General features: G+C 34.8%; 2 protein-coding genes across 2 annotated transcripts in view; one reads left to right on the top strand and one right to left on the bottom strand.

The window, feature by feature from the left end:
- LOC136413470 (facilitated trehalose transporter Tret1-like) overlaps nucleotides 1-25,267 on the bottom strand; it is a 174,342-nt gene that overhangs the window by 71,694 nt on the left and 77,381 nt on the right. The window lies entirely within an intron of this gene.
- Nucleotides 1-25,267, top strand: part of LOC136413467 (5-hydroxytryptamine receptor-like) — an 83,216-nt gene that overhangs the window by 30,847 nt on the left and 27,102 nt on the right. Inside the window, exon 2 of the mRNA XM_066397043.1 lies at nucleotides 5,223-5,739. Within this exon, the coding sequence (XP_066253140.1) occupies nucleotides 5,310-5,739 (430 nt within the window). The 5' untranslated portion in view covers nucleotides 5,223-5,309. The remainder of the gene's footprint in view (nucleotides 1-5,222; nucleotides 5,740-25,267) is intronic.

The raw sequence follows: 25,267 nt of genomic DNA, 5'->3' as shown, positions 1-25,267 counted from the left end.
GAAAAATGGCAAAGTGCAAGTGCATCCTCACGTTCGCAACGAGAAATTCGAGAACAACGAAACAAATTTGGAGTCAGGAAACTAATTGCCGAACTTCCGACAGTGCATTTAACTCAGCTGATGCGCGTTTATACGGACACTTATTAATCGTCTATTTCAAGTTGAAAATACTTTATGAATATGTAACTTTTCCTCGATTTTTACACGCCGTCAGTCACGTTATACGATGCCATATTATGTTGGGAAAATAAAATTAGTCGAATATACACATTAGCTATCTTGGCCTTAAACTTCCCCGTAACCGCCATCAGACACATAATAATTAAATTTTCAGTTGCTTGGTGTTCACTGTTCCAACTTCCAAGAAAGCAAAACTAATTGATCCCCCGGAGATGCTGTACCTACATTATGGGTGACGTGTTTCGTACCAAACAAGAACAGTCTCAACAGGTAATTAGGGCCTAATGGACAAGTTAGTATCTTAGTTCACGTCAAATAAAATATATAAAACATTAAAAAAAAAACCTCTCAGTAGATGGTCAACCATAAATGTATGACGTTGATTAATCCATTTTCTATTTGTCATGGAACATGTTGCTAACAACAGATTAGCGGATGAATTTAATCGAAACATGACTCTAATATTTCAACATCTTCTTGAGGTTTTTTTTAACGATCACCCTTTATTATCTTGGGAAGATCTTAGAGCTTATTAACGAGTTAAATGTAATTAGCTTAAGCACGAAAATAGAGCAAAGTAGTTATAAACTTAAGTGTCTAAACCAGAATCTGAATCGAAGTTTCATTACTTTTTTACCTAAGGAGCAATTTAGATTAAATTATCTTAACGACTACATAACTGAGCGATAAAATGGCCTACATTTTTAATTAAAAATTAGACGCTCAGTGAATTTAAGAGTGTGGTATTTTATGCGAGCTCTACCAGTTTTGTGAGCCTGGAACTAATCAACTTTCATAATTTTATTTTGAGATAAATAGGAGTTAGAGAGTTGCTGGTAAGTACATCTTATAATATGTACTTGTACAAGCATGCCGTAATAGAAACCTGAAAGCCGTCTTAAAATAATGTCACTATAAAACTTTTTAATTATCAACTTTGGCCATCAATCATGACTTATATCCTACTGTTTATTTATTAAAGAGATGTTCTGGAACTTTCAAATATTGTTCACGAATGAAGTTTCACATTACAAATATACCTAGTGTCGAAAAGTCAAGGTTCAGATAACTTTAACTGGAAAATGCTTACTTTCCATAGAAGAAATGCCATACACGGGCAAATTTCTTATCTTCCATGGGAAGTATCGAAGGCATACAACTAACAATACTTGGACCTAGTATATATATGTTCAGAGGTAATAGATTTCTCTATTTTTATGTTAAATACACCCTTGATTCGCTTTGGGCACCAACCCAAATTCGATGAAATTTCCATTCTCTCTCAATCGATAAAGGACTGACTGACTATAACACGATTCGGAGATATGTACAAACCTAATTAGCAAGCGTTTATTCATTTGTAGGTCTGATTCGCATACGAACACCATTGTGACATATATCAGAGAGTAGCAGCAATTCATTAGAAGGCGGTGGCATGAAAAGACAGCTGCGTCTGACAGGAGGTTAAAATTGAAATTATTAGGGAAAATCGGGCTTTAGTCGGTTTACATCACACTGCGGGTTATGTTGTGCATAAAGGCCATTCAGTGGTCCACATATTCTTGTGATGTTAGGAAGAGCATAATAATAACGTTGGTTGGATAAATTATTGGAGAGGGAATATAGTCCAGTCAAAGCCAAAGCCAAAAGCTACACAGCTACTCTCGCCAGAAACGGGAGTAATTATAATTTTCCTGTGTTCCAAGCTGGTTTCTTGAACGTGAAAAGATCCTGGGGACAATTTTCGCATATCTGAATATCTTATAGTCATTTGAGGACATTCGGTTAAAGGTCCCTTTTGGGAGTTTTCAGAGACATGTGAATTTAAATGAAGAAATCTCTTTGATTTTCTATACCACTCGGAGTAGTTTGCAAAATGACCATTTAACCTAGATATTTATGGATGAAACTTAATTCTAGTTTGAATTTTGCAGAAAGATAATCATTCCTTTATCAAATTAATAATGGTATAATTTGTTCTGAGGGTGCTATAATACTTTAAGAATGTATTAAACAAAAGCAGAAACCGGATATAGAAATACAATAAATGGAATTCAGAAAGTAGTACAATCATTGCAGTCATAAATTATTCATTACTATTGTCTTAAAGTCGTAAAACCAATCCATTGAAGAAGGCCATTTTAGAGAGTGTGCTATTGTATTCTAGAGTAATAATAGTCAATTACAGTAGTATTCACATTCCCCAGCAGCGACATCTAATAGAAGCTTTTATTGATATTATTCTAAAAAAGCTTCACAGTAGATTTAATATTTGCTGTAGCTGTTCGTGTAGCACATAACAATATTTCAGCAAATGTAATTATGTCTTAAAACAATACTGACTTAGCCAGAGTTTTTTAAAGTAATGAGGACATTGGATATTCATGAGACAGAACGTGGTAAAACTTAATAACAATAGACAAAGAAAAGATGAGAAAGTTCAAATTTTCATAAATCTAGAGAGTGGTTTTCTTTTCCTAATGGGTTGAAAGTTTTAAGAGCGAATATATTATTTAAGGGGAAATGCGACCAAGTTAGGGGGTCGACGAAAGATTAAAATAATGAATTCTTCGGGACGCATTTATACGCACAATTTATTTCCTTTTCTTCCATTATCACATTAGTAGTCAAAACTTGCAATTTAGAGCGGCAATTAAGACAGTTTTATTATACGGTTTTATCGCAGAATTACTTAAAATATATGGTAAATATTAAGAATTTCCGTGAAATTCTCCCACACAACTTTTTAAAAAGTTGAAATAAACAGAACTTCTTGAAATTCTTTTTCTTTCTTTCTCGCCAAATATACTGTAAAACGTTTACAACATTAAAGCGTCTCTTTATTTTTACAACTATGAAAGTGTGAGCTTCATTGCCAAACTTTGAAATTTTTCATTTTCAAGTCAACGTGTCCATCAATTTAATTGAATCAGTTTCGTAGATCAGCAACAAGTAGAAATGCTTTTCACTTTGATTGACATGCAATGTTGTTGAGCAATATTCTTGAAAGGCCATTTATAATAATCTTTTTTATTTTAATGACATATATTCAACAATATTGATCAATTCAATTCAATTAAATCGACCACTAAGAACCCAGCTGAAGCAATTAAGACCTCCAGTGCATTGCTAATGTGACTCGTCTTTTCACTTTATACTCCTCATTAAGTAATGAAGCTTCTCAGGTCGCAACTTTATTTCAATTGTTGGCTGTAAAAGAGCAAAATTTAATCAACTTTTGGCATTGCCCATTACACAAATAAACTTCGTCAGCAACCGGCATGATAGAATCATTTATCAAATGTTTGCTCGCGCTACAGGGGCTCCTAGTGGTATATTGTTATTTATATAATTTCTCTGTTTATTCTCCGCACTTCAGTCCTTTCCTCGACTTTCGCAACATTTCTAAAGAGATATCCAGAAATATTTGCGTAATTTCTCGAGGGGAATATATCGCAACATTTCAACTCCACATATTAGAGAATTTGAAGTATTTAGTACTTCAAAGTTTTGCCTCGTTGAACTGACTTATTGGAGACGTAATATCTAAAACTATTTAGTAACACATCCGAACTCAATTCTTCTTATAATGGATTTTCCCAATACACTTAATGGATAGGATGACTGGCCTCTATTCGGTTGTTTGATTAGTATTTGAATAGGTCTTCTCTGCGCTCATGTCAATTTATCTCTCATAAGAGTTGGCTTAGAAATATTGCTGAAATCGAAAAACTTTTCTGTTCGTAATTGTGCTGTGAAAGACGCTTTCAGGAAGTTCCTTGTTGCTGCTTGTATGGTGCAGAATTGGATTCGGACAGTGCATGCACAGCAGGAGATCATCAACTACTCTTTTCTGTTTGAAAACGCATTTTAGTCTTGAAATATGAGGGACTCGTTCCCAATTTTTTTGCTAGTTCAAACAGCAAAAAGTCCTCTCTTACATGAGAGCCTCTCCATGGCTAAACGATAACTATATGGATCGGGATTATCTGGATTCTATACTGAATTCTGAGGGCACCATTTAAAAATTTATATCCTTGATAATGGATTCTTCCGAGACATTTAAGAGCAACGGATGACTGTTCTTTGTCTAGCGATATTCGATTCAAGTAACTACGTTCGACGTCTCCGGGGATTTATTTCAGGGGCGACAATTTAGTAGGGACATATTACAGTATGAAAGGGCAATAATGGAATCTTATACTGCACCGGACTCTTCTTCGCTTGCTTGTAATTGTAGGCGTTTTATCCGAGACTCGCCGATCCGGAGGACGTGAAACGCCAACTTTACGAGATGATGAGACAATTCCGTTGCTTCCTGGGTGATGCATGTATTGCATCTTGAAAACTGTAAGAGGCATCGAGACAGTTAAATGGTCGAAGTTTTAGATAATTCAATGCGAAACTCATATCTGGTTTAAAAATTGCTTTAACTTTGTTTTCTGAAAATGGGAACACTAAATTTTTAACAGAAATTGCCAGGCGCGCATGGGGAAAATTCTGTTTTCCGAACTCGTAATGGAATAGTATTCCAGTTCTCGCTTGGATAAGCAAAAAAAAAGTACTATTCATGTCAAAATTACGTACTTAACGGATGAATTCTAAACGATTAATTTAAAGTGTTACATAGACTGTTTACACTGACTATCGACCCTTTAACAAGATAAAATTGTAGTCCATTGGAACAGCCCATCATCTTGGTCATTATCGCTAAAAAAACGCATTAACAGTGCTTTTGGCTCCTTTCACAATTAACCATTCTTCTTTAATATCTCAATTTCCTGGTTAGCCAAACCTCACCTCAACAAGAGTACACAATTACTCACCACGATAACTTTCGCGGTTTCCTGAAAGCGCTATTTTTGAGGTCACCCATTGTTTGGTCTTTCAGAGCCTTTCCTCAACTAATTGTAAATGAAGTTATGTAAAGTGGCGTTAAGTATGCTAAAGTACAACCGTTTCAAATTTAACGGCCTCGAGCAGAAAACGTAATCATCCTAATGAGGCTTTGTCGAGCTTATATCGTTTTCTCTTTGTTTCAGATGTAGCCGAACACAATGAAAAGGAGATGGGTGTAAAAACCGGGAAAATGGACTAAAATTAAGCGCCATGTGAAGTACAGTGTATAAATGATAATGAATCTAGCTGCGGGCCCGAACTCGTGGCGACCACTCGCTTCCACTTTTTTACGTGAATCGCCTAATTTGTCGGTGGCGAGTTTGCCTGCTCCTTTAGTGCTTTTGAGTAGCCCTACGGCACCATCCCCAGCTAACTTTTTCTCAAATTTCAAATCCGTTCAACATGCACCTCGAATCCCAAGTAGCTCCACAACTCCCCGATTTGACAATGACGTGTGGTATCCAGTGCAATTCCAGGAAAATTCCAGCATCTACTTTGCAACCCCTGAAGAAATGGTGCTCTATTCAGTATCGAATTCTTCTAAGAACGACACTTTTGGATCCGAAGATTCTTTGATTAATGTTGACCCATCTGTCCAGCTGGCAACAATGATCGTTACAGCCATCCTGCTGGGGCTTATAATCTTGGCAACAGTGATAGGTAAGTTTGCTTTAAGCTATATGCGAGTTAGTTATCCCAAAGTTTGAGCACACTCGTGAACAGTTTCTGCACACATTTTCCTGATTCCTTCAGCAGTGAGGGTAATCGACAAGTAATTACTTCGGAGACTCTTAGGCGAATGCGGGTTCTGTTTGCATGTGCAATATGTAAACTTCGAGCTAATGTGTCAAAGTTTCAGTCGTAAAACATGAGAGTTTCCACCTGATATTTGGAAGTTAAGCGAGTTCATTTCAACTCAAAATTTGCTGACCAGGATTTCTTGATAACAATATGCTTATACTTGATTCTTTATATTTAGTAAAGTGAATGTACTAATCCCTGCTCTGGATGGTAATCTTTAGATCCCCGAAATATCACAGGTACATCCTTTTTTTTTACCTGTAAGAAACCCTCGGAGAATTTTATAAGGAAAATTTAAGGGTTGTAAATGTGAGCCACATTTCAGTGCTTTATAAGTCCCTCGCCAGCTAAACTGATAAAAGGTCTCTTTATTTCGCATTAGAGTAACCTTGGGGCTAAGGCCCTTGAGATCTGCAAAAACTTCGATTATCGAACACATTTTCGGATATTGGGGAAATACTAAACTATCTGTATCTCAATAGTCTCCAATTGATTTTGGGCATGTTATCACATGGAAAATCATTTTTCTCCAAATGCTGCGATTTAATACTGAAAGAGTTAACATGAATAAATATAATGATGATTTCTACTTTGATCAAAAACATCCGCAAATTCTGTTAAGTGATTAAGAATTCCGAAGATATCTCGGAGATGAGAAAATCGTTCAAAATCGCATTTATATCTAAAAGTAACATTTTGCCTTTTATTTTCTTGTTCCAAAGATAATGACGTTATTCCCAGTAATTTGGAAAGCAACGCTAGTAGTATTGTAATGTTTCCCTAACTGTTAATAAGTTGAGAACCTGTATAGTAATTTATATCCATAGTTCTCGGAGAAATTTGAATATCTTGATTTGAATTTTAATCACAGTGATTACACTTACAGCTGGCTCTTAATGAATGAACTATTCGAATAATTTTCGACCGGATATTGCCGAATTCCTGCCAAGATCCAGTTAAGCCACATTTCCATAAGACCTTGAGAATAATGAGGACAACAGGTCATTGTTTAAATCATTATAGTTCTGAATTAAATCATGAATACAATGAAGAGCGGAAAGTCGCTTTCACTATTATAAAATCCATTTTATGACTGCACTTTCACGCAATAAATTAAGTGGATTACCAAGTGAATTTTCTTCTTTGATCTTTTCAATTAAAATCGCCGCCTGACTGACGATTGTTTTTCTCAAACCTTGGAAATTCATTTAAAGTTCTTTATATTCACTTAACGATCCAACTTGAAGACGCACAAATTCCAGTCCTAATTTTCCCAGCTCTAACTTTTAATTCGAGGAATAATTGTTTTCACATTCCCACCATTTTTCTTGTTTTTATTGAAACCGAGTCGAACTTCGAAGTTTTTCATTTCGCCACTCATTTTAGCTACACTATTGGTTTATATTAAGAGGATATTTGAAGCTTTTTTAAATTGTTATCACCGAAGCTTAACGAAAAGCAAATTTTCTTAATAAATATGTTCTATACAGGGTAATTTTCTCCTTTTAACAAAAGATAAAGGTCGAAAAAATAAGCGTTTTTTATTTACCACTTTTTCCAAATATCAAAACGAACGGAGATACAGGCTTTTACAACACTTATCCAAATTAACGGATTGGCCGAAATGGTCCAGTAACGTGGCCTCCAAGATCACCAGACCTAACTCCATGTGATTTCTTTTTGTGGGGTTACATGAAATTTTTAGTTTTTAAGACTCCGGTAAATACAAGGGAGGAATTGATTGCGTGCATAGGAGCGGCTGCAACAGAAATTAGAGGCAGACGAATTTCGATACGTTGCGTGATGGCCGAACAGTGTTTACGTCGCGCTGAACGCTGTGTAAAAGTGAATGGTAATCATGTTCAACATATTAACTTAAGTAACATGAAGTTTAGTTTCATTGTTGTTAAACAATTTTAATTTTTAATTATAAACTTTGACAGCGTGTATCTCCGTTAGTGTTGATATTTGGGAAAAGTGGTAAATAAAAAAAAAGCTTATTTTTATGACCTTTATCTTCTGTTAAAAGGAGAAAAATCATCCTGTATGTTTGAGACGAATTATTCAATTTTTCCTTTTTTTCAATTTCTTAAGGCGTTGTTTCCAAATAAAATTTTAAAAAATATTTCTTAATACACGTATATGAACACATTAACACACAATAGTGCCTATTCTCTTCAAGGGATAACAAATTAATTTCGCTGCTTAGTTCTCACTAGTAATTGTTTTCCTTTCTATCATATCTTTGTACTAACATACCATTTACGGAATTGTAACAAGCAGGTCCTAATTAGCTACTCGGACCGCAATTCTTCATCCTTAATTGAAAGAAAGGGACATAAATAAGTGAAATTCACGAAAGTCGGTTTTGTATGGCAACTAAAGGTCCTCTGCGTAATTTCAGTTCCTTTGAATGACTGCTTCTTTTCCAGCTTGATGACAGACATTATTCAATACAAACAAAGGGTATAGTGAAGGTCACCCGTCTTGTAAGTAAATGGCCATAATTTACATGAATCGGTTTCAAAGACTCTGCAGGTTTATCGTGCCCATCTAAGCTGAATCGTTTCGGGGAAAGCTTTGAAGATTACGAATTTGTTACCGATGATTTAGGAAGTTTCCGTTATGGGTTTGTAAAGTAAGAGTTCATTTGGATTCGATAAATTCGAACCCGAACTAAGCTCTTAGAGTCAGCACCAGCACAATTTAGATTTAGAATGATGGAGAAGATCGAAATTCGGAGTTTAGGTATAGAAACAGCAGTAGAGAAACACATGGAAACACGCTATGAAATTTCACTCAGGTTTAATCATCGATTTCTAAGATAGTTTATACATGTGTTTCATTAACGAAGTGATTGAAAAGCAACGTGGAATAAGTGTAAGCACTTAATGGAAATTAAAGTTTAAAATGCCATAACCAGCTATTCAAAATATCCAGCGATATAGACTTATGACCATCTCACTTACACACCATATTTCCATTGAATAGAAACGTTAAATCGATCTTGGTCTGTCTGAATGGAAATGGAAAACATATTTTCTCCACAAGCATTTGAAGTGTAATATTTAGTATATATCCTACTCGCATATCTTGTTGACAAAGCATGATACGAGTGTGTTGGGAATCGACTTTTCGGCTCACCAGTATAAATGGAAAAGAAGCCTTCTCATATTAAAAAGCTGCGGAAAGTGGGCTTTCTCGTGCCCATGCCAAATTGATTTAGGGAATTCCTTGAGGCCTTAAGCGAAGCTGTTTTTGGAGCTTGTAAGAGCTTTTATTGGTTTTTGAAGCATTTTTATTAAGAATTTCACGTACATAATATTATCATTCCAGATTCTTAAACCGTCCTTATAAAAAAAGACCGAAATCCCTAACCTTCATCTTTTAATATCTTCGATATAGATTTTATTTGCTCGGGTCCACTGCTTTGAAAGATTTCATCTAGAATTGAAGAAATAAGCCTTCCTAAAATACTATAAATTAATAAGAGTTTTCGCTTTATTTTCCTCGAATAAAACCACAATTTCTAAAATCCGGAAAATCTTTTTCCACACATAAGCCAAATTCAAGAAAATTGCTTCTAGGTAATCTTAAGGCACAGAAACCTGACGTAAAACTTGAATTGAACAACATTGAAACACCCACATTTTCCTTATTCACATTGCCACATAATTGACTGTGAATGTCGACTTTTACGTAGAAAAATCACCCCAATTTTGGTCGAAACTAGCGTTTATAATAGAAAATAGAGTTTAAAAAGAGTTTAAAACGGAAATCGTTGAAACTCCTGGAGGCAAATGCGAAAGATAAAATAAACTTTTCACGTTCGTTGTTAAGTGGGCATGATAAGGAAACCCGAGATCTTTGAGCTTGAAATTTATTAACGCAAAAACCGACGAGGCTTAAAAATGATGGCTTTGTCAAAGCCATTTATCGCTTTAAAAGAGAAAGAGAGAGCTACCTAGGGACCGAAGGGTAGTTTTTAGTATTGAATTTTTTCTTCTTCCACACGTACTATTATAAAATCATTACACTACGCCTCAATTAAATATTAAAACAAATTTGCAGTTGGGAGAAATGTTTTAGAACTCGTGTTCTAAATCAGTCCATAAATTAAATAGTCTAACTTTGTTATGACGTTGCTGGGTAACTTTAAAATTGTCGTTAATGTTAAATTGAATGAACATCTATCTTCATCCTTTACTGTCGTCGCATAAGACGAAAATTACCTCTCTAGCTAGAGACATTTTACGATTTTGAAATTTATAAATTCTTATGTCTGTTTAATTGAAAGAGCCAAGAACAAAACGGCTTCCATTTAACTTTCCTCCATTTGTTTCCGCGGATTATTCGGATTCTATCGCGATAAATTATCGCTATATTGCTTTTCTTTTAACTAGTTTACGCGGTAAAGTAGGTCCATGACAGGATTTCGTAAATTACCTCAATAACTTTCTATCCAACTAACTACTAACAATCCCGTGTCACGTTCATTGCCGGACGTGGGGCATTTATTTTACTTTTCTCTCTTCGATGAATAGAATTGGAATGACCCTCGGGCTGGTACATCCCCAGAAACAACATTAATCCACATGATGTCATTTTCAACTTGTTAAACTCCGGAATAACAGAATATTCCGGGTACTAGCCCTCCCAGAAAATAGTGAAATACATTGTTCTTCACCTGACCGAGATCGAGATTCGTTTTCTGGGTTAGAAAGTGGACGTGACAACGAATCCATAAACTTTAGTTCGAGATTTATTGTCACTAAAACTCGTGAAGCTTGGAAATGGTGCCAGGCTTCGGAACGGACAATTTTCATTACGATCAATGTCACGAAACTCGAAATGAAAGAAAATAAAGCGAGTTTCATTGTGACAAACGAACAGACTGTTTTAAATACACTGAGATTTGGATTCAAAAAAGAAGAGACTCGTTATTAGGGATTGTGTGTTTGATAGGGAATTTAGTCTGGTTTACCGTAGAATATATACTGCGGCAGCAATTGGAAAGCAAAAATTGAAAAAGGACGAAATTTTATTTTGAATTCACCATCTGTGAACACTAATCAAAATTACATACGAAAGGAAAACTCTCACTGTCATTTCCCGAACAGAACCAACAGCTGCTTGGAGCGTTTGCAAACGTCGATCACCAGCTGTTTTAGGCTTTATTTCTCCCAGTTAACTTATTTTTATATTTCTCCCTTTATCTGAATACATTTGGCAAATTTTTTTAAACGGTCAATATCGACATACCAATTTTAACAATTATTTAACCAATTGATCGTCACCTTATTATCGAAGTCTGAAATAATATCCATAAAAAGGTCGGTATAAAAACTTGGTCTTACCAATTTAAACCGGGTATCCATAGTGTTTTGAATGGTTTCGATCTGTTTGTTGAAGCTATTTGCACACAAAATACACCCAGAAGGTTCGAGGTAAACTGAGATTTATAGTGTGAAGTATTTTAGACAATTCAGCTGAGACCAGAAGCAAGAAACGCTACGGTTAGAGTTGCTAAACTTTCCAAGTTTATGCCTGCTTTATTGCCTCTCAGCTAATAATTAAATTAAACTTTCATTGTCACTAAACTAGGTGTGTCAAAATTAAAACAGAACTTATTTATGGGTTTAGTTATACTTGCGACTTACACTAAATTAAAATTAATTTTTGACTAAAAGTTAAGCAATTTTTAACTTTTAGACAAAGTTCTGATTAATTGCTGAAAATTAATCCAGCTTTTTCCGCTTATCAACGTAATGTGTTTGGATGTGTATAGTTAACGCCAAACTAAAAGTCTCGCACATCACGTATGACTAAATAACATGGCCACATTGGTTATATTTATCTCGGAGGCAATATACTGGGTGTATCTTAAGTAGGGGTTTTCCTTTTAATGACATAGACCTCAAAAAACTAAGCAACATCTTTATGCAACATTTTTCCGAAATCTTAAAAACAACCGAATTATGCGCATATGAGTTTTAATACATTTCTGTACAAAATCGAAATCCGTCCCTGTATAAAAAGGCAAATGCAACATAAAAGAAAAAAAATCTAACAAAAAATTATCAGTTATTGTAAAAACGTAAACAACATTCAGTGTTTACTGTTTTTATGCAGTTTACTGTTTATGTTTGTGCAGATTTAATAATCGGCGGCGAAGCTTGGCTCCAGCTGTTATTTTGAGAAATATGAATACTATTAAATTAAAAATGGCCGTTAATTAATCTAATAACAAAATGGTTGATATGCTGTTGTACGCCGATCGTTTTCCATTAAAACATGATCCTGATGAACTCTTAGATTTATTTGACTTATTGGGAGAGGTCTCGAGACCGGAAATTAAAAAGTAAAGCATGATAGATATTCTGGAAAATCTAGGCCATCTCAGATGGTACAGACTGAGAAGCGTGTTTTCGATATCTCTGAAAACGATCCGCCAATGGCGACAATTTTGAACACCCTTTGTAGCCAGTCCCGAAGTGAGTAAAGATAGGTAAAGGTTTGGTATTTCTTTAAACTTTCATACACGCATATTTCGATTGCTTTTGAGATTTCGAAAAAACGTCACATAAAGATTCTGCTTAGTTTCTTGCGGTCTATGTCGTGTTAAAAGGAAAACCCCTACTTTAGATACACCCTGTATATAAAACTTATTTAGTTCTCATTATCATACGGAGATAAAACGTATTAATCATTAAAAATATAATGAATATGGTCAGAAATTTAGATGTGACGTCATTTAGCTAAAATTCGATAATTTCAATGAGATGTAAACATGATCACTGGAAAAATTTTAAACCGACAGGGTTGCCGTCAGTCGCAAACTCATGCTTGTTTATGTGTTGATCACTAGATAAATGGAGTTTTATGTACTTACGCAATAATAAAATTCTTTAATTAAAAAGATTTTTTTATTAAATCTTACGACTGACTGTCCTGAAACAAATTATATGTACATCGCTTCAAAGATTTATTCGAAAATCTGGCAACGCAACGCGACATATAGCTTTGATTACATGCGAGATTTTTAGTTTGGCGTTTACTATATATGTTTGGTGATTCACTGATTTTTACTGACTGATTTTACATGGCCCGAATTGAACCGAACTGACTAGATCTAACAGCATCGAAACCGATTTTTGCGATGGGGCATCAGGCCGTAATAGCTTTCAATAATTTCACACAGAGTTTAAGAAACAGATGAGTATATAATTGGCTTGCGTTCTCCCTAACCTGAAATGGCCCAAGAAACCTGACCGGGTTAGAACTTTTACACGAAGTGCCTTCACTATCACCTTCCCATCTGTGTGTTAACTTAGCAATTTCAATTATAACTTTCATTAGGAGAAGCGGAGTTAAGACGAAGGCTAATTGTAAAAAACAACTGGAATTCTCAAATGAAATTCAATCAAAGAGACCAACTGAATAAACCTTTCTTAATTAAGTATCTAACGAATTTCGCTCGTTCCTGAACTCCGCAAAATGTTTACCTGTTTTCGAAATTATATTTTTTTAATTTATGGGAACGTTGGGCCATCATCAAGAAAATAAATTCTTGAAGCAGGCGGGGCAATTTAAGTACTCTTTCACGATTCCTGTTTCAACCTTTTGAAAGGTTTGAATTAGGATTGTTTTTGCCTCGAGATGAAATGATTGTTCCAGAGACAAAACACCTTAGAAAGGTATTTGCAACAGCCTTAAAAAGAATCAAAACAGTGAGCTGCTTGGAAATAGTTTGAGCGTTCCGAAAACTGGGCCAAACGTGATTTAGACCCCCTCACTGCCCCATATACTTTGCCTATCCCATTACAAGGGTTATCACTTAAGCTTATCCACAGGAAAGCAGCTTGAACCCAGACAGGCAAACTAAAACTCAATTTGGGAAACAGGTATGAAAAATTGCAAGCTGTGCTCACAGCAAAACTTAATTCCCTTGACACGGAAACTTGGGGATGTGGTTTCCAGTTGAAATATAGTAAACGTATTCGCCGTTAGTGACGTCAACGGGTTACTTCGGGTTTTGGACAAGAAGCTGTTTCCCTTTGCAGGACAAAAAATTCCACCATCAATAAGGAACGGCTTTCGGTTTAGTTTTCCTTCGTTTTTATTTGTAGTTAAAAGTAGAGCGTCAAGATTTTACGGTTGAATGCATCTCGTATTTTATTTTGGGAAATTGAAAAATAGCAGAAATGGATTGGGACTGTGCCAGTCAGCTTTTTCTTTAGGACAAGCTCAAAGCTTCGCCCCGAAAGACAAGCAAAAAGCTCTGCTAAAAGGTTTTATTCAGACTTTTTTCTTTGCGGGTTCGATGCAACGAGTTGAAAGGAAAAATGAAAATGCCAATTTTATGAAAAGTTACGAAAATTGATAAACAGATTTATTCAGTTTCACTGCTCATCAGCTTCTTGCAGCCGTTTCGTGATTCTTCCGGAGCAGTTCAGGAAATCAGCCAGAAATAATCACTGGGGCCAGAATTAGGTGATATGTGGACTTTCACCGAAAAGGATGTGGTTAATATATTGATTCAAGTACAGGACGTTGCATTCGAGCTCAGCTATACCTTAAACACGTGTTTTCAGTTAAGTACGTTCCTTAGAACCGAGATAAAATCAATATCAATTTGCCATAGTAAACTGCAAACTTCCACTCATGAAAAGGTCGTATGTATTGAAGGGGAATTACTTATCTAGGTCATACCGATGGTTCATTCGAAACACGTGCTGTAGACCATACCTCAATTACTCCATATATCGACGCTCCTCACATTTTCCCTATATGCGTCTCAAGTTTCCTTTCAGTTTTAATAAGTTTTTGAAGCTTATGTAAATATGGCATAAGATGTCGCTTGAAGAAATTATTATTCTTAGCTTAAAAAGGTGCAAGTTAAAAAAAATAGTATTCCCTTCTTTGCTCGTATTTGGATTTTTCAACAGCCCTGGAGATGTCAGTATAGAGTCAAGAGGCTTGGAAATGCGTAGAATGGAGGAAAATTCACTTTTATTCCCAGGGTCAATAATTCTCAAAGCCTCTTCAATTTCTTATTCCTTCGCCCGTCGCACTGTAATAATTCCCCAACAAAACTGATCAAACGACCATAACCTGTCAATGGGGATTCTGGAAAAAACACGAAACTTCCCTTCCATATAATACACACCCCCAAATTCAATTATTCTCAATATCTATTTCAGGATCACTTTCGCAGTCGGAGGTAATTAGGATGTAGGCAGGGGCCTTTCATTATTGCCATATAGTTGGGCCAATAAGTGTTGCCTCGATAATGGATATGTCATGGAAGTTGATAGAAGATCAAATAACGTTATATTTCTATAATACCGAAGGTCGAACGTGCGAGCTTTTACTTATGAGCCGGGACCGGCAAAGGGAAAATGTATTCAAAAACAATTAATCACAGTCTAGTTTGTTTGATAGGTCTGTTGAACTAGATTATTCTAGAAATTCAATATGGAATATTCTGGAAACAAGATTATTCTAGAAAGTGGCCATGGATGCAATAGTTACTTACCTAACAAGTATGCAAAGTTACATTTTCCACGCGCTAGTTAATCTTCCATAGAAATTTCCAATTCTCCAAATAAACACTTTCAACACACAAGTGCAATTAGAAATTATAGATATTTACTTTCGATTTTATTCTTTAGTATTTGTTCGCGAAGTTCCTTCCACAATGAAGAGACCAGATGTTCGCCGTTCGCCTGTCGTCACTCTAGCAAACTTATTACAATCCTATTTTAATTTTCCCTAGTTCAAGCAATTCCCCTGCATAGTTTCTAAGTCTAAAGAAATTCTAAAGAATTTGTCAAAATCATTTTGAAATAACTTCCCTCCCCGTAGATTCGCAGCATTGTTTCAGGCAGTCGAGGAACTTCGGGCTCCTTAATTTTACGCCACCTAATTTGTACTTTAGCTAGAATCTCGGGTTTTCTAGTAAAAAAGAAAACTTCCCATGAATCTACATCCCACTTCATAAACCTAAAACTTTAATAAAAACTTGCGCAAGGTGTGTAAAGGTATTCGAAATATTTAAGCTTACAGCCCTGGGGTCTTGGTGAAAAATTTCTTCCCGTTTACTGAAAGTTTGTTATTCTTTTCTTGAGAAACCGGCATTAATAATACATCCTGTGCCTTCCCCCATTGTTCAAGAAGTTACGTGGTGGCTTAGTCATTTTTAACGTGATTTCCAATTCTCAAAACGACCACGGAAGTTTTTCAGAGGTCAACTTGTATCCATGTTCAATCTGGAGTAATAAAAATTCTTTTGTTGGCTGAGTGAAAGACAAATTTTGCACTGAAAGAGATACATGACCCGACTCGCATCAAGCTTTAAGAAAAAGGAAAAGAACAAATGTTCAGCATTCGTTAAACAACGTGATAAGAAATCTTAAAGAGTTCGTTAGGATCGCAATTTATCGCGAAAAGCACCAACGATGCACGGAACTTTAGTCTTACTTCAACTTATTAAATGGTTCTCTTTTAAAGTGGGATATTTAATTTTTTCCAAGTTTCAACTATAAAGATGTTGTGACGTCGGTTTTAACGTTAATAAAATAACTTAGTTTTTTATGACATAAATTTTTTTCCCTTCTTCGGACGAACCGATGGGGAAGAAGAGGAAAATAGAGTTTTTTGTTTGTAATTTGAGACTTGAGCCTTAGAGACTGCTACTAACAGCTCCAAAGTAGAACATAGTTGATATAGATATAGCTTCTTACAAGTAAATACCTTCCTCTAGTAGATATGAAATTTATAATAAATTTCCCCTGACCAAACTTTTTCCCTCGAACAAACTTTCTAACGAATTCATTCATTTTCTAATAAAAGTTTGTGTAGCATAGAAGCTTTCCTTGCCAAGAGCGCTAAAAAACTATAAGTTTTCTGAAAATACCGAAAATAGAAGCTTCGCAGTTCTCTGTTTCCTATAACTCTACTTTAAATGGCCTGAAAAATATCCTTAAAAATATTTTGTTGCAAGCGATCCTAAATATTTTGCCCGCCAGGCAGGGTAAATATTTTAAAACATTCGTACCAATTCTAACACAAAGCGGAGCAATAAGCTTAAAATTTTAATTATTTGCGTCTTAAGCCTCGTTAGAAGGGAAAGCAAAGAAATCACCTTAATTAAAAAGTTCGCAGAGTTTCAAAAAAAAGTTAAGTAATTTGAATTAATTTAAACCGATGTCAGGAGTCTACTATGGAATTGGCCCTTTTAGGTAAAGAAAAAATTGTTCTTTGTAAAGTTTTAGGGTATGTTTTATGGACTTTGGAAATTAGAGACTTTTTGTCGAATAAATTGATTTATCGTGGGTCCAACGTGATATTTGGAAAGTGTATTTCACTTTCTGAAATGTCAAGAGTTTGATCGTTTGTTATGATAAAAGTTCCGCAACTTTTAAACTTCCTCCCCGACAAGAAATATGTATATTGAAAAATCCTCTTAAATATTTACCAAAAAGTTCCGAGTCCTTATTCTTTACTTTAAACAGACTTTAAAGCAGCTTTGTTCTTTTAAACGTTTATTCGGCAGGATTTATTGACGCATACGAAAGAAAAATCTCCCAAATTGAATTCGAGATAATAAAAATGCCTTGTAGGGAAACGGTTTACATTCTCTGCTCCACGTAGTAAAGAATAATGGCGCTTCCTATTGTACAGATGTTTAAGACCTTCGTAGGATGGAAGATGTTGCCCATTTCTTATAAATGACACCATCACAGACAATCACGTGACTCAGGGGTGTATTTCAAACAAAACGGATTCATTTCCCCCATTAATTGGGGCATTTTTAATAACAGCTTTAGTAATGTCTAGACATTCACGAGGGTCAATGTGATAAAAATTAAATATAAATTACTTTGCCGTTACCGTTATTTCATAACAGATTCAATCCATCATTTTGACTAGGGAATGTCCAGAATGTGTGTAGGTCACGACAAGGGTTCGGATTCGATCTATTTGTATTGTTCAGAGTCTTTCCCTAACGGTCGTTGAATTAAATGATATTTGAGTAGTTTTTGAAGTTGAACATTGATATAATAGATAATCAAAAGTTTGAAGCTGCTGTCGACTTCACTTCACGCTGGACATTTTATTTTCCTGGTTTACCCATAAATCTGGAGAGGTACTCTTCTCTTCAACTTAACACTGTGCATTAAGTCCGCTAACAACATAATTACGATCGAATATTAATAATCTATTACGATTAACACTTTAAGCGATTAAAACTTTCCATTTATTGATATAGCCGGAAGACTTTGAACTTTCAAATAATTCCAAAACTTCTCGAACAGTTTAGCTCGTAGCTGTTAGCATTAATCACGGCAGAGCTTTTCATACAAGGTGTTACCATACAATTTAGTAGTAAACAATAAATTAGGAAAATTTTTGAATGAAAGTATTAAACCAATTATTATCGAGCTGGGTCTAGGTCCAAATATTATGTGTTAATTCCTTAATTTTCCTTAAAGTCTTCCTTACCACCAACCCAAATCACGACAACCTATACATATTAATGGGAAAATAGGACTTTAAACTGGAGAAGGGATAACGTCCACCCTCGGTTATCAACGAGAAGTAAATATACATCTGGGTCCTCACTTTCGTGATGACTATTATTCCTAGTTAGAAGCAATCACTTTGAAACTATGTTGCAATTATGGCATCCTCAAGTATTCATTCACTCCGATTATAAATTACTTTCCAGACATTCATTCCCAGTCGGATAATAGTTTTATGAGCAGATGTACCCCTTATAACATAATAAAACGATGTCTTCCATGTAATAAACTTTAGAGGTAGCTTTAGCAATAAAGTTCACCCCAAATTGAAATATTATTAATGCGGCACAAAGGGTTAAAAATTTTATTTCTCGTCAGCTCATTTGCGTAATAATAAGGCATCCGGGACACATTATCCTTTCTCTCTGTCTCTTTCGCAGAACTCCGACTAAATTCCATCCAGAATTACTTTGGCTGCTCTTTCGGTTACCCTTAAGCTGAAAAGCAAATTTGCCGCTTATGTATAGCAACCAAATGCAAATCTACTTACACAAGCATACAAAGGCGGTAGAATGCAGCCGCCAGAAAATTCTATTCGGGATTCTCACAATATTTGTGCCCAAACTTAGTTTCAATGGAAAGTCTCAGGGGAAAGCTTTGATGTTCTATTTGGAATACTGAAGAAATGCAAATTACGAAGGATAGTTTCAAGGAAATCGATGCAGGGTTTATAATCGCATGGAGCTCGTCCAGAAGCCAAACTTAGGTACCCAAGTTTGGAATTTAAAGTTGACTTTAGGATTAATATGGTTAAACGGTATTCACGGTCAGAACTTCAAATTTAATCAGCTGTGCCAAAAAAGCTGAGTTTGCCCTAATGCCTAAATATAAAATAAAATGTGCTTTTCGAAAACGATTTATATTCCGGCTCGTCGTAATTTGGCGAGTATGGAAAGCGCATCTGCGTCATTACATGGCAGCGTTTTAATTTAATGTAGGTGACACAGAAACGCATGTGACGAGGAGAAGTTGCGAAGCTTAAAGAATGGCAGATAAAATATAAAAAAGTTATTAAAACGGCCCTTCGTATATACCTAAAGCCCCTGGCGCAATAATATTTTTTGAAATATGAAAAATGGACAAATGTAACTTGTGGGTTTTAATGCCTGGATAATCTGGAACGCGGAGTTCTTCTTTGGGCCTCAGGGAAAAAGAGGGAATGTCTTTCATTAGAAGACGGGCGAAGGAGATGGGCCGCCGTTAATACATGGTTAAGTGCAAACTAGTTTTTAAAAATATGTTCGCTTTCAAGTATCTGGAACGTATCTCTAGTAATAAGAAGTGAAGCAGTCCATACATCATATTTAAGTTTCTCAATTTCTTAGATGGCAAACTTTTCAGAAACTTTCCATTTTATATAATAGAATTGCCTAACAATGGTTAAAACTTATTGAAGAAAACTTTAAAAAAAAATTGGCTTAAGAAAAAATTTAATATGGCTCCTAGTGCTTCATCATAATGTACGTATATTTTGTATATCTGGATCTCTACCATGGGAATCTCAGTAAACATGCGACGTTGGTTAAATTGGGGCAAAGTTGCACAATTTGGAGTTCAAAAATGTGGAATTGTAAAATTTTAAAAATTACATGGACTTTCGTAGATATTAAAAAAAATTGCAATTTTAGATTTTTGCCCCAACTTTATTATTGAGATATACAACTCATTCGATTTTTGAGATATTAAATTGAAATTTTGAGCAAACACTACATTTTAGAAACCGGTGATTCACCTACCTTTACAAATCAGTGGAGCCATCTATAGTTTCAACACATCTCATGTTTTTTTTTTAATTTTTTAGAGCTAAGATTTCCTAGCCCAATCAAAGAAATTTTTACCCCAACGGTGTACACCACATCCAAATTGTTTGTATACATAAATTAGGCATTACCAACTAATTTGGCATCGGGGCTTCCAGTTGTTCTACACGCAGTACTACATATCAATCCCTCAATCTTAATGGGTTTCAATTAATACTACGAGTTTACGATGCTGAATATTGACTGACACCTACTTCTTGAGCCACTTTAGAGCATTTGTCTGATAATACGGTGGATGTTATTAGATGTCATTAGAGGGCTGTATCATTTCGCCTTAATGCCCGTATTAACAGGGAATCTTTTCTTCTCGTTAGGTTCAATTTTATTACAAATAAAGCTCGGAAATATTTCACTAACGACCGTTATTATCTTTATCATTAAAGCCTCAAGAGGCTCCACTCGGAACCGAAATTAATCTTTTGCCGTAATATTAAGCTTACTTTGTTGGGCTCCTCTTACATGAGTTATTAAAGTAGACATATGCTACCTTGCGCTTATTGGTATCATATTTTGAAATCTAGGAGGTCACCGAAACGAGTACTTTAATTGAAAAAAATGTATTTAGGAAATAACACGTTTTCAACATTACAGTGACACCTAAAGTCAGTCTTCTTAATGGGATCAAAATATAAATGTAACAAAGAGAATCCGTATATTTAGGGTCCCTCGACTGCATCATCAATCCCTGAAACAAGCCAGTTTGTGAGTTTTGAAAGGAAACACGTAACCCTAATTTTGTCTTTTATTTAATTTACGCCTGAAGGGGTATTTTTAGCTTTGTTTATCCTGTGTTGTGCGGCAGATAGGATGAAATTGTGCCAATATTGGATTATGCTTTTACGTCATTTGCAACAAAAAATTTAGACCCTTTTAGGAAAAAAATGCTATTACCCGTTGCTCAATAAAAAAAAAGGTTCGGCGGTTTGTTGACCATTTGGGTTTAATGGAAAGCAAAAAATGAATTATAATTTAATATATATTTTTTAATGTTATAATTTTTAATGAAGAAGCGTCTTTAATAAAACGGTTGAAAATCGTTCCGTGTACCAATCATGGATCTATTTCACACTCTAAAGAATCATAGAAGTACCTAACTCTTAACATAAAGGATTATTCTGAAAATTTCAGTTTGTTTGTTATTGGTTTCCCTAAGAGTTTGTCACCTGACATTGAATACTCATTATATTCTCTTGACAATGCAGATAAATTTTAAACTACCATTAAGTATAAGTGTACTAGTACAATAATCATATTAACACCAAAGGAATTTGAAGCAAACAGTGCCCTAATCCAGAGAAATAATGAGATATTGTAATATTAATAATTTTGACTTCTAGAATATCTATTTTCAACACGAAGCTGAAAATGTCAGCATTTCATGTGGGGTATCATAAAATTAGAGATAATTAATAGCGCAGGGTAGAATGTCTTTGTAAGAAAATGGGATTATTAATCACAAGGACGAGATATATACTTGGTTTCTTTTGATTAGGTTTAGATACCGTCATTTCTACGAAAATTGCTTTCGTTTTTATGAAATTTCCGTATAAAGCAGAAAATTCTCCCATTTATACCTTATTCCATAAAAGCGGTCCAAAAACTTCTAGATCAGAGCGAAGAGACAGATAGATAATTAAAATATTTAGGTAATTTAAATAGGGATTAATGAGCGCTAACAACCAAACTTTTTTTTGCAAAATCCCTTCGGTGTTCCCAATTAAAAAAATAATACAAGAAAAAAAGTAAAAAGGGAAATTAGTTCGAACGAAAATCAGCAAGCTGGAAGGTGCCAGATGCAAAGGAACATTGCTTATGTTAAAAAAATACGTTGAAAATCTGTCGATAAATGAAAAATGAGTTCCATAATAGCCGGATCCAATATATTCCAAATTCACGTCGGAGCTTATTAAGCACATGCAGTAGAATCGTCTGGTGTTGAAGGTTGAAATGTAGGTAGTAAGTACATAAATTGTTATGGATACGAGTTTATAAATAGTATTTGAATATGGATTTTACAACAAAGTTAGTAGGTGACACATTTTTTCGTAAGAAAGCAGCCTTCTTCGCCAGAATTGATAAAATCCCCCTGTATAATAAACTATTAAATAGCTCTGATTTATAGAAACTAGACAGCTCTCTGATCAAACAATATTTTCATTCCATAGTAGAACATATAAATGTTTGTTCATTTATCTTATGAAGTAATAACAATTTCAGTACAAAATTAATAGAGATTACGCACCAACACATGATTAATTATTATTCTCTCATTTGCTGAAATCAACATACCTCATTACACTTTATAAGCACTCTTCAAACCTTTCATCTACACCATACATTTTCAGTTTTTTAGCTGTTTATATCAATCGGTCAACCATACTTTCCGTGCTCCAGATTAAAGTTTGAGAATATACTACCAAATCCCTAAAACTGCTTACACATGGTAAATTGCAATTATTACCCTTAACAAATTACTTAATGAGGGTTGGACGCTCATTAGGGATAATGTTATAAAATCGGCAACTTCAGCTCTATTGTGTGTTATTTTAGAAACCCAGTGTGTATATTTTATCACGCTTTAAATTGTCTGATTAAAGGCGAAATCCCAAAAATACTCCTCTCGATTGACTTGAAAGTAAATTTCGTTTAAAAAATGCAGTGAAAGTGATTTATATGATATTCTTGATTTATTGAATTGTTATAGAAATCGCAATAGAATTTTCATTTATTTTTAATTTCATCGGAACGGGGTATTTTTAGAATCAACACTCAATCAAAATGAATTTTCGATCACCCAAATTGGAACATGCAATATATACATATATATCCTTTTATTTGCCACTTCATGCAGATGATAAATTTACAAATTTTCTGTGGAGCGTCTGAATTTAAATATTATTTGCCTCCATATCGGAAATAAGAAATTATTTCCTATACAACATTCAGGGGAGCAATTAATAATGAACACCTAAGAAACTTGTTTATTAACATAGAAGGAATTTCTTGAAACGCTCTGGCAATTATGCGAGAACCCTATTTTGCATACGGCTTAAGGGCTTTTGTGTAGTTCGTGTTAAATACCTGACTGCATAGGAGCCTTAAATTCATTAAGAATATGATACTCCTGGCAAATATAAGACTATAAAGTCTTTGTTCCCCCTCCTCATAGATGTTTCAGCGGGAACGAAATAGAATTAATATTTTCTTGTGATTGAAAACTCATTGATCTGCAATCAAGGGCAGTGGAACAGTGTAAAAATGTATATAAACTTTTTAATTAACACCCCATCAATAAAACTGCATATAAATAAAGCTTTAAAAATCCTATTTTTCAGTAGACAATAAAACTTTAATGCATGTTTTATTTTCTCGAGTTCATCAAATTTTCAAAATAATAGTCTCTACTATCCAGGTTTTATCATTCATCAAGTTTTAATATGAAAATTCGATTTGACTTTTCATTGTGATGAAAATTCAGTATAACGATTTTCGTAATAAGAACAGCAAAATTACGGAAAAAAGTTAACTAAAACAACCTGAAAATCCTTTAAAAATCTTATAATGTCCTTTAAAACATTTCGCGATTGTTCAAACATCAGAAATAAATCCCTCGATAATTGGCGGAGTGTTTGCCTGAGAAACCACAAACAAAATAAGGTTTCTTATTAACTATGAGTTACCGTCCTCAAAACAAAATTTATCAATTCTAGAAGTGTGCAGCACAAGCAACTTTGCGACTTTTACCAGTAGAAGCAAATTCGGCAAAGAAAGTTGGGAGCATTTGAAAAATCCTGGAAAATGTACTAAAAAATTTCAAGAAATCCAAACATTCCAGAATCTTGCAAAATCCTTGGACCTTAGCAATTGGCAGAAACAATTAGACTGATTGTTACCCATGACTGTAGTTTACTCCACATGCAGTTTAGCAGGACATTGAAGAAGCGGCACTTAGAGAGTCAGCAATAAAAGAAAAAGAATATCTTGAGAGGAATCCATATAATAATCACGAAGCGGACCACGTATCAAAATTTTCAACATTTCTTCACATTTCAATGAAAATTATTATGGCAAATTTAAAATACGTACCTCTTCTTTGACCAACTTAATCTGCCTGTCAAATCCTCTTCCAACACCAGAACTCCCTTTGAATTCACAATATGCGATCCTCAGATGTTTTCTTCGGAAAAACAGCGATATTTCAGCAGTGTTTCAGTATATCCGAAAAACTATTCCCCAAGAATTTGTGGTCAGAAAGTTCGCAAACATTCTTAGGAAGGCAGAATGTCTTAACACTCGCCTGGATCTCGTCGGCTCTGGATCCCTCTTTTTAAGATAAATAATGGTTTCCAGTCTACTGCGGTGTCACGAGGAGGAAGCGAACAAGAATTTATTAAATTGCCTTTTCTTTAATAAAACAAAAGGCGTAACAAAGCGGAGAAGCACATTTAGAAGGGCCATTAGACATAGGTCGACAGAAATATTAAAGACGCGGTATAAAGGCTCCAAATGGCTTTTATGAGTTTAATATTGCGAAATTTCAAATCTGCCATATATTACAATGAAACAACTTAGCGTGACCTACATCGGTTTCGAATTCCAAACTAAAAAAAGTGGTTTAATATTATTTCTTTCGCTCTGTTTCCGCAATGTACACAGAATTTACGTGCGGAATGAATTTAAAATGAACACACAAATCTAATTGTCAGCAAGGTATCATAAAATGTAGTTGACTTGTTTTGGAATTTAACGCGTTTTAAATTATGTTAAAGCGGGGAACTCCGTTACAGCGACGTTCCAGCTAAGAAGATTATGATAATCCAGAGTCCATTAGCTGTGACATGCTGCAGAGCTTGCATTTAATGGAAAGGTTATTACAAAACTTGAATTGTTGGGGATTAATCCTAACTTATTATAGCAGGGCCGATGTGTTTTGATAATGTCATTATCACATGCAAACGCGTGCGGGTGCGCATTCATCGG

The sequence above is a fragment of the Euwallacea similis genome, chromosome 14, assembly GCF_039881205.1.
Source record: "Euwallacea similis isolate ESF13 chromosome 14, ESF131.1, whole genome shotgun sequence".
Classification (NCBI taxonomy): domain Eukaryota; kingdom Metazoa; phylum Arthropoda; class Insecta; order Coleoptera; family Curculionidae; genus Euwallacea; species Euwallacea similis.
The sequence above is the reverse complement of the archived record's forward strand: the minus strand, read 5'-3'. Positions and strand labels throughout refer to the sequence as shown.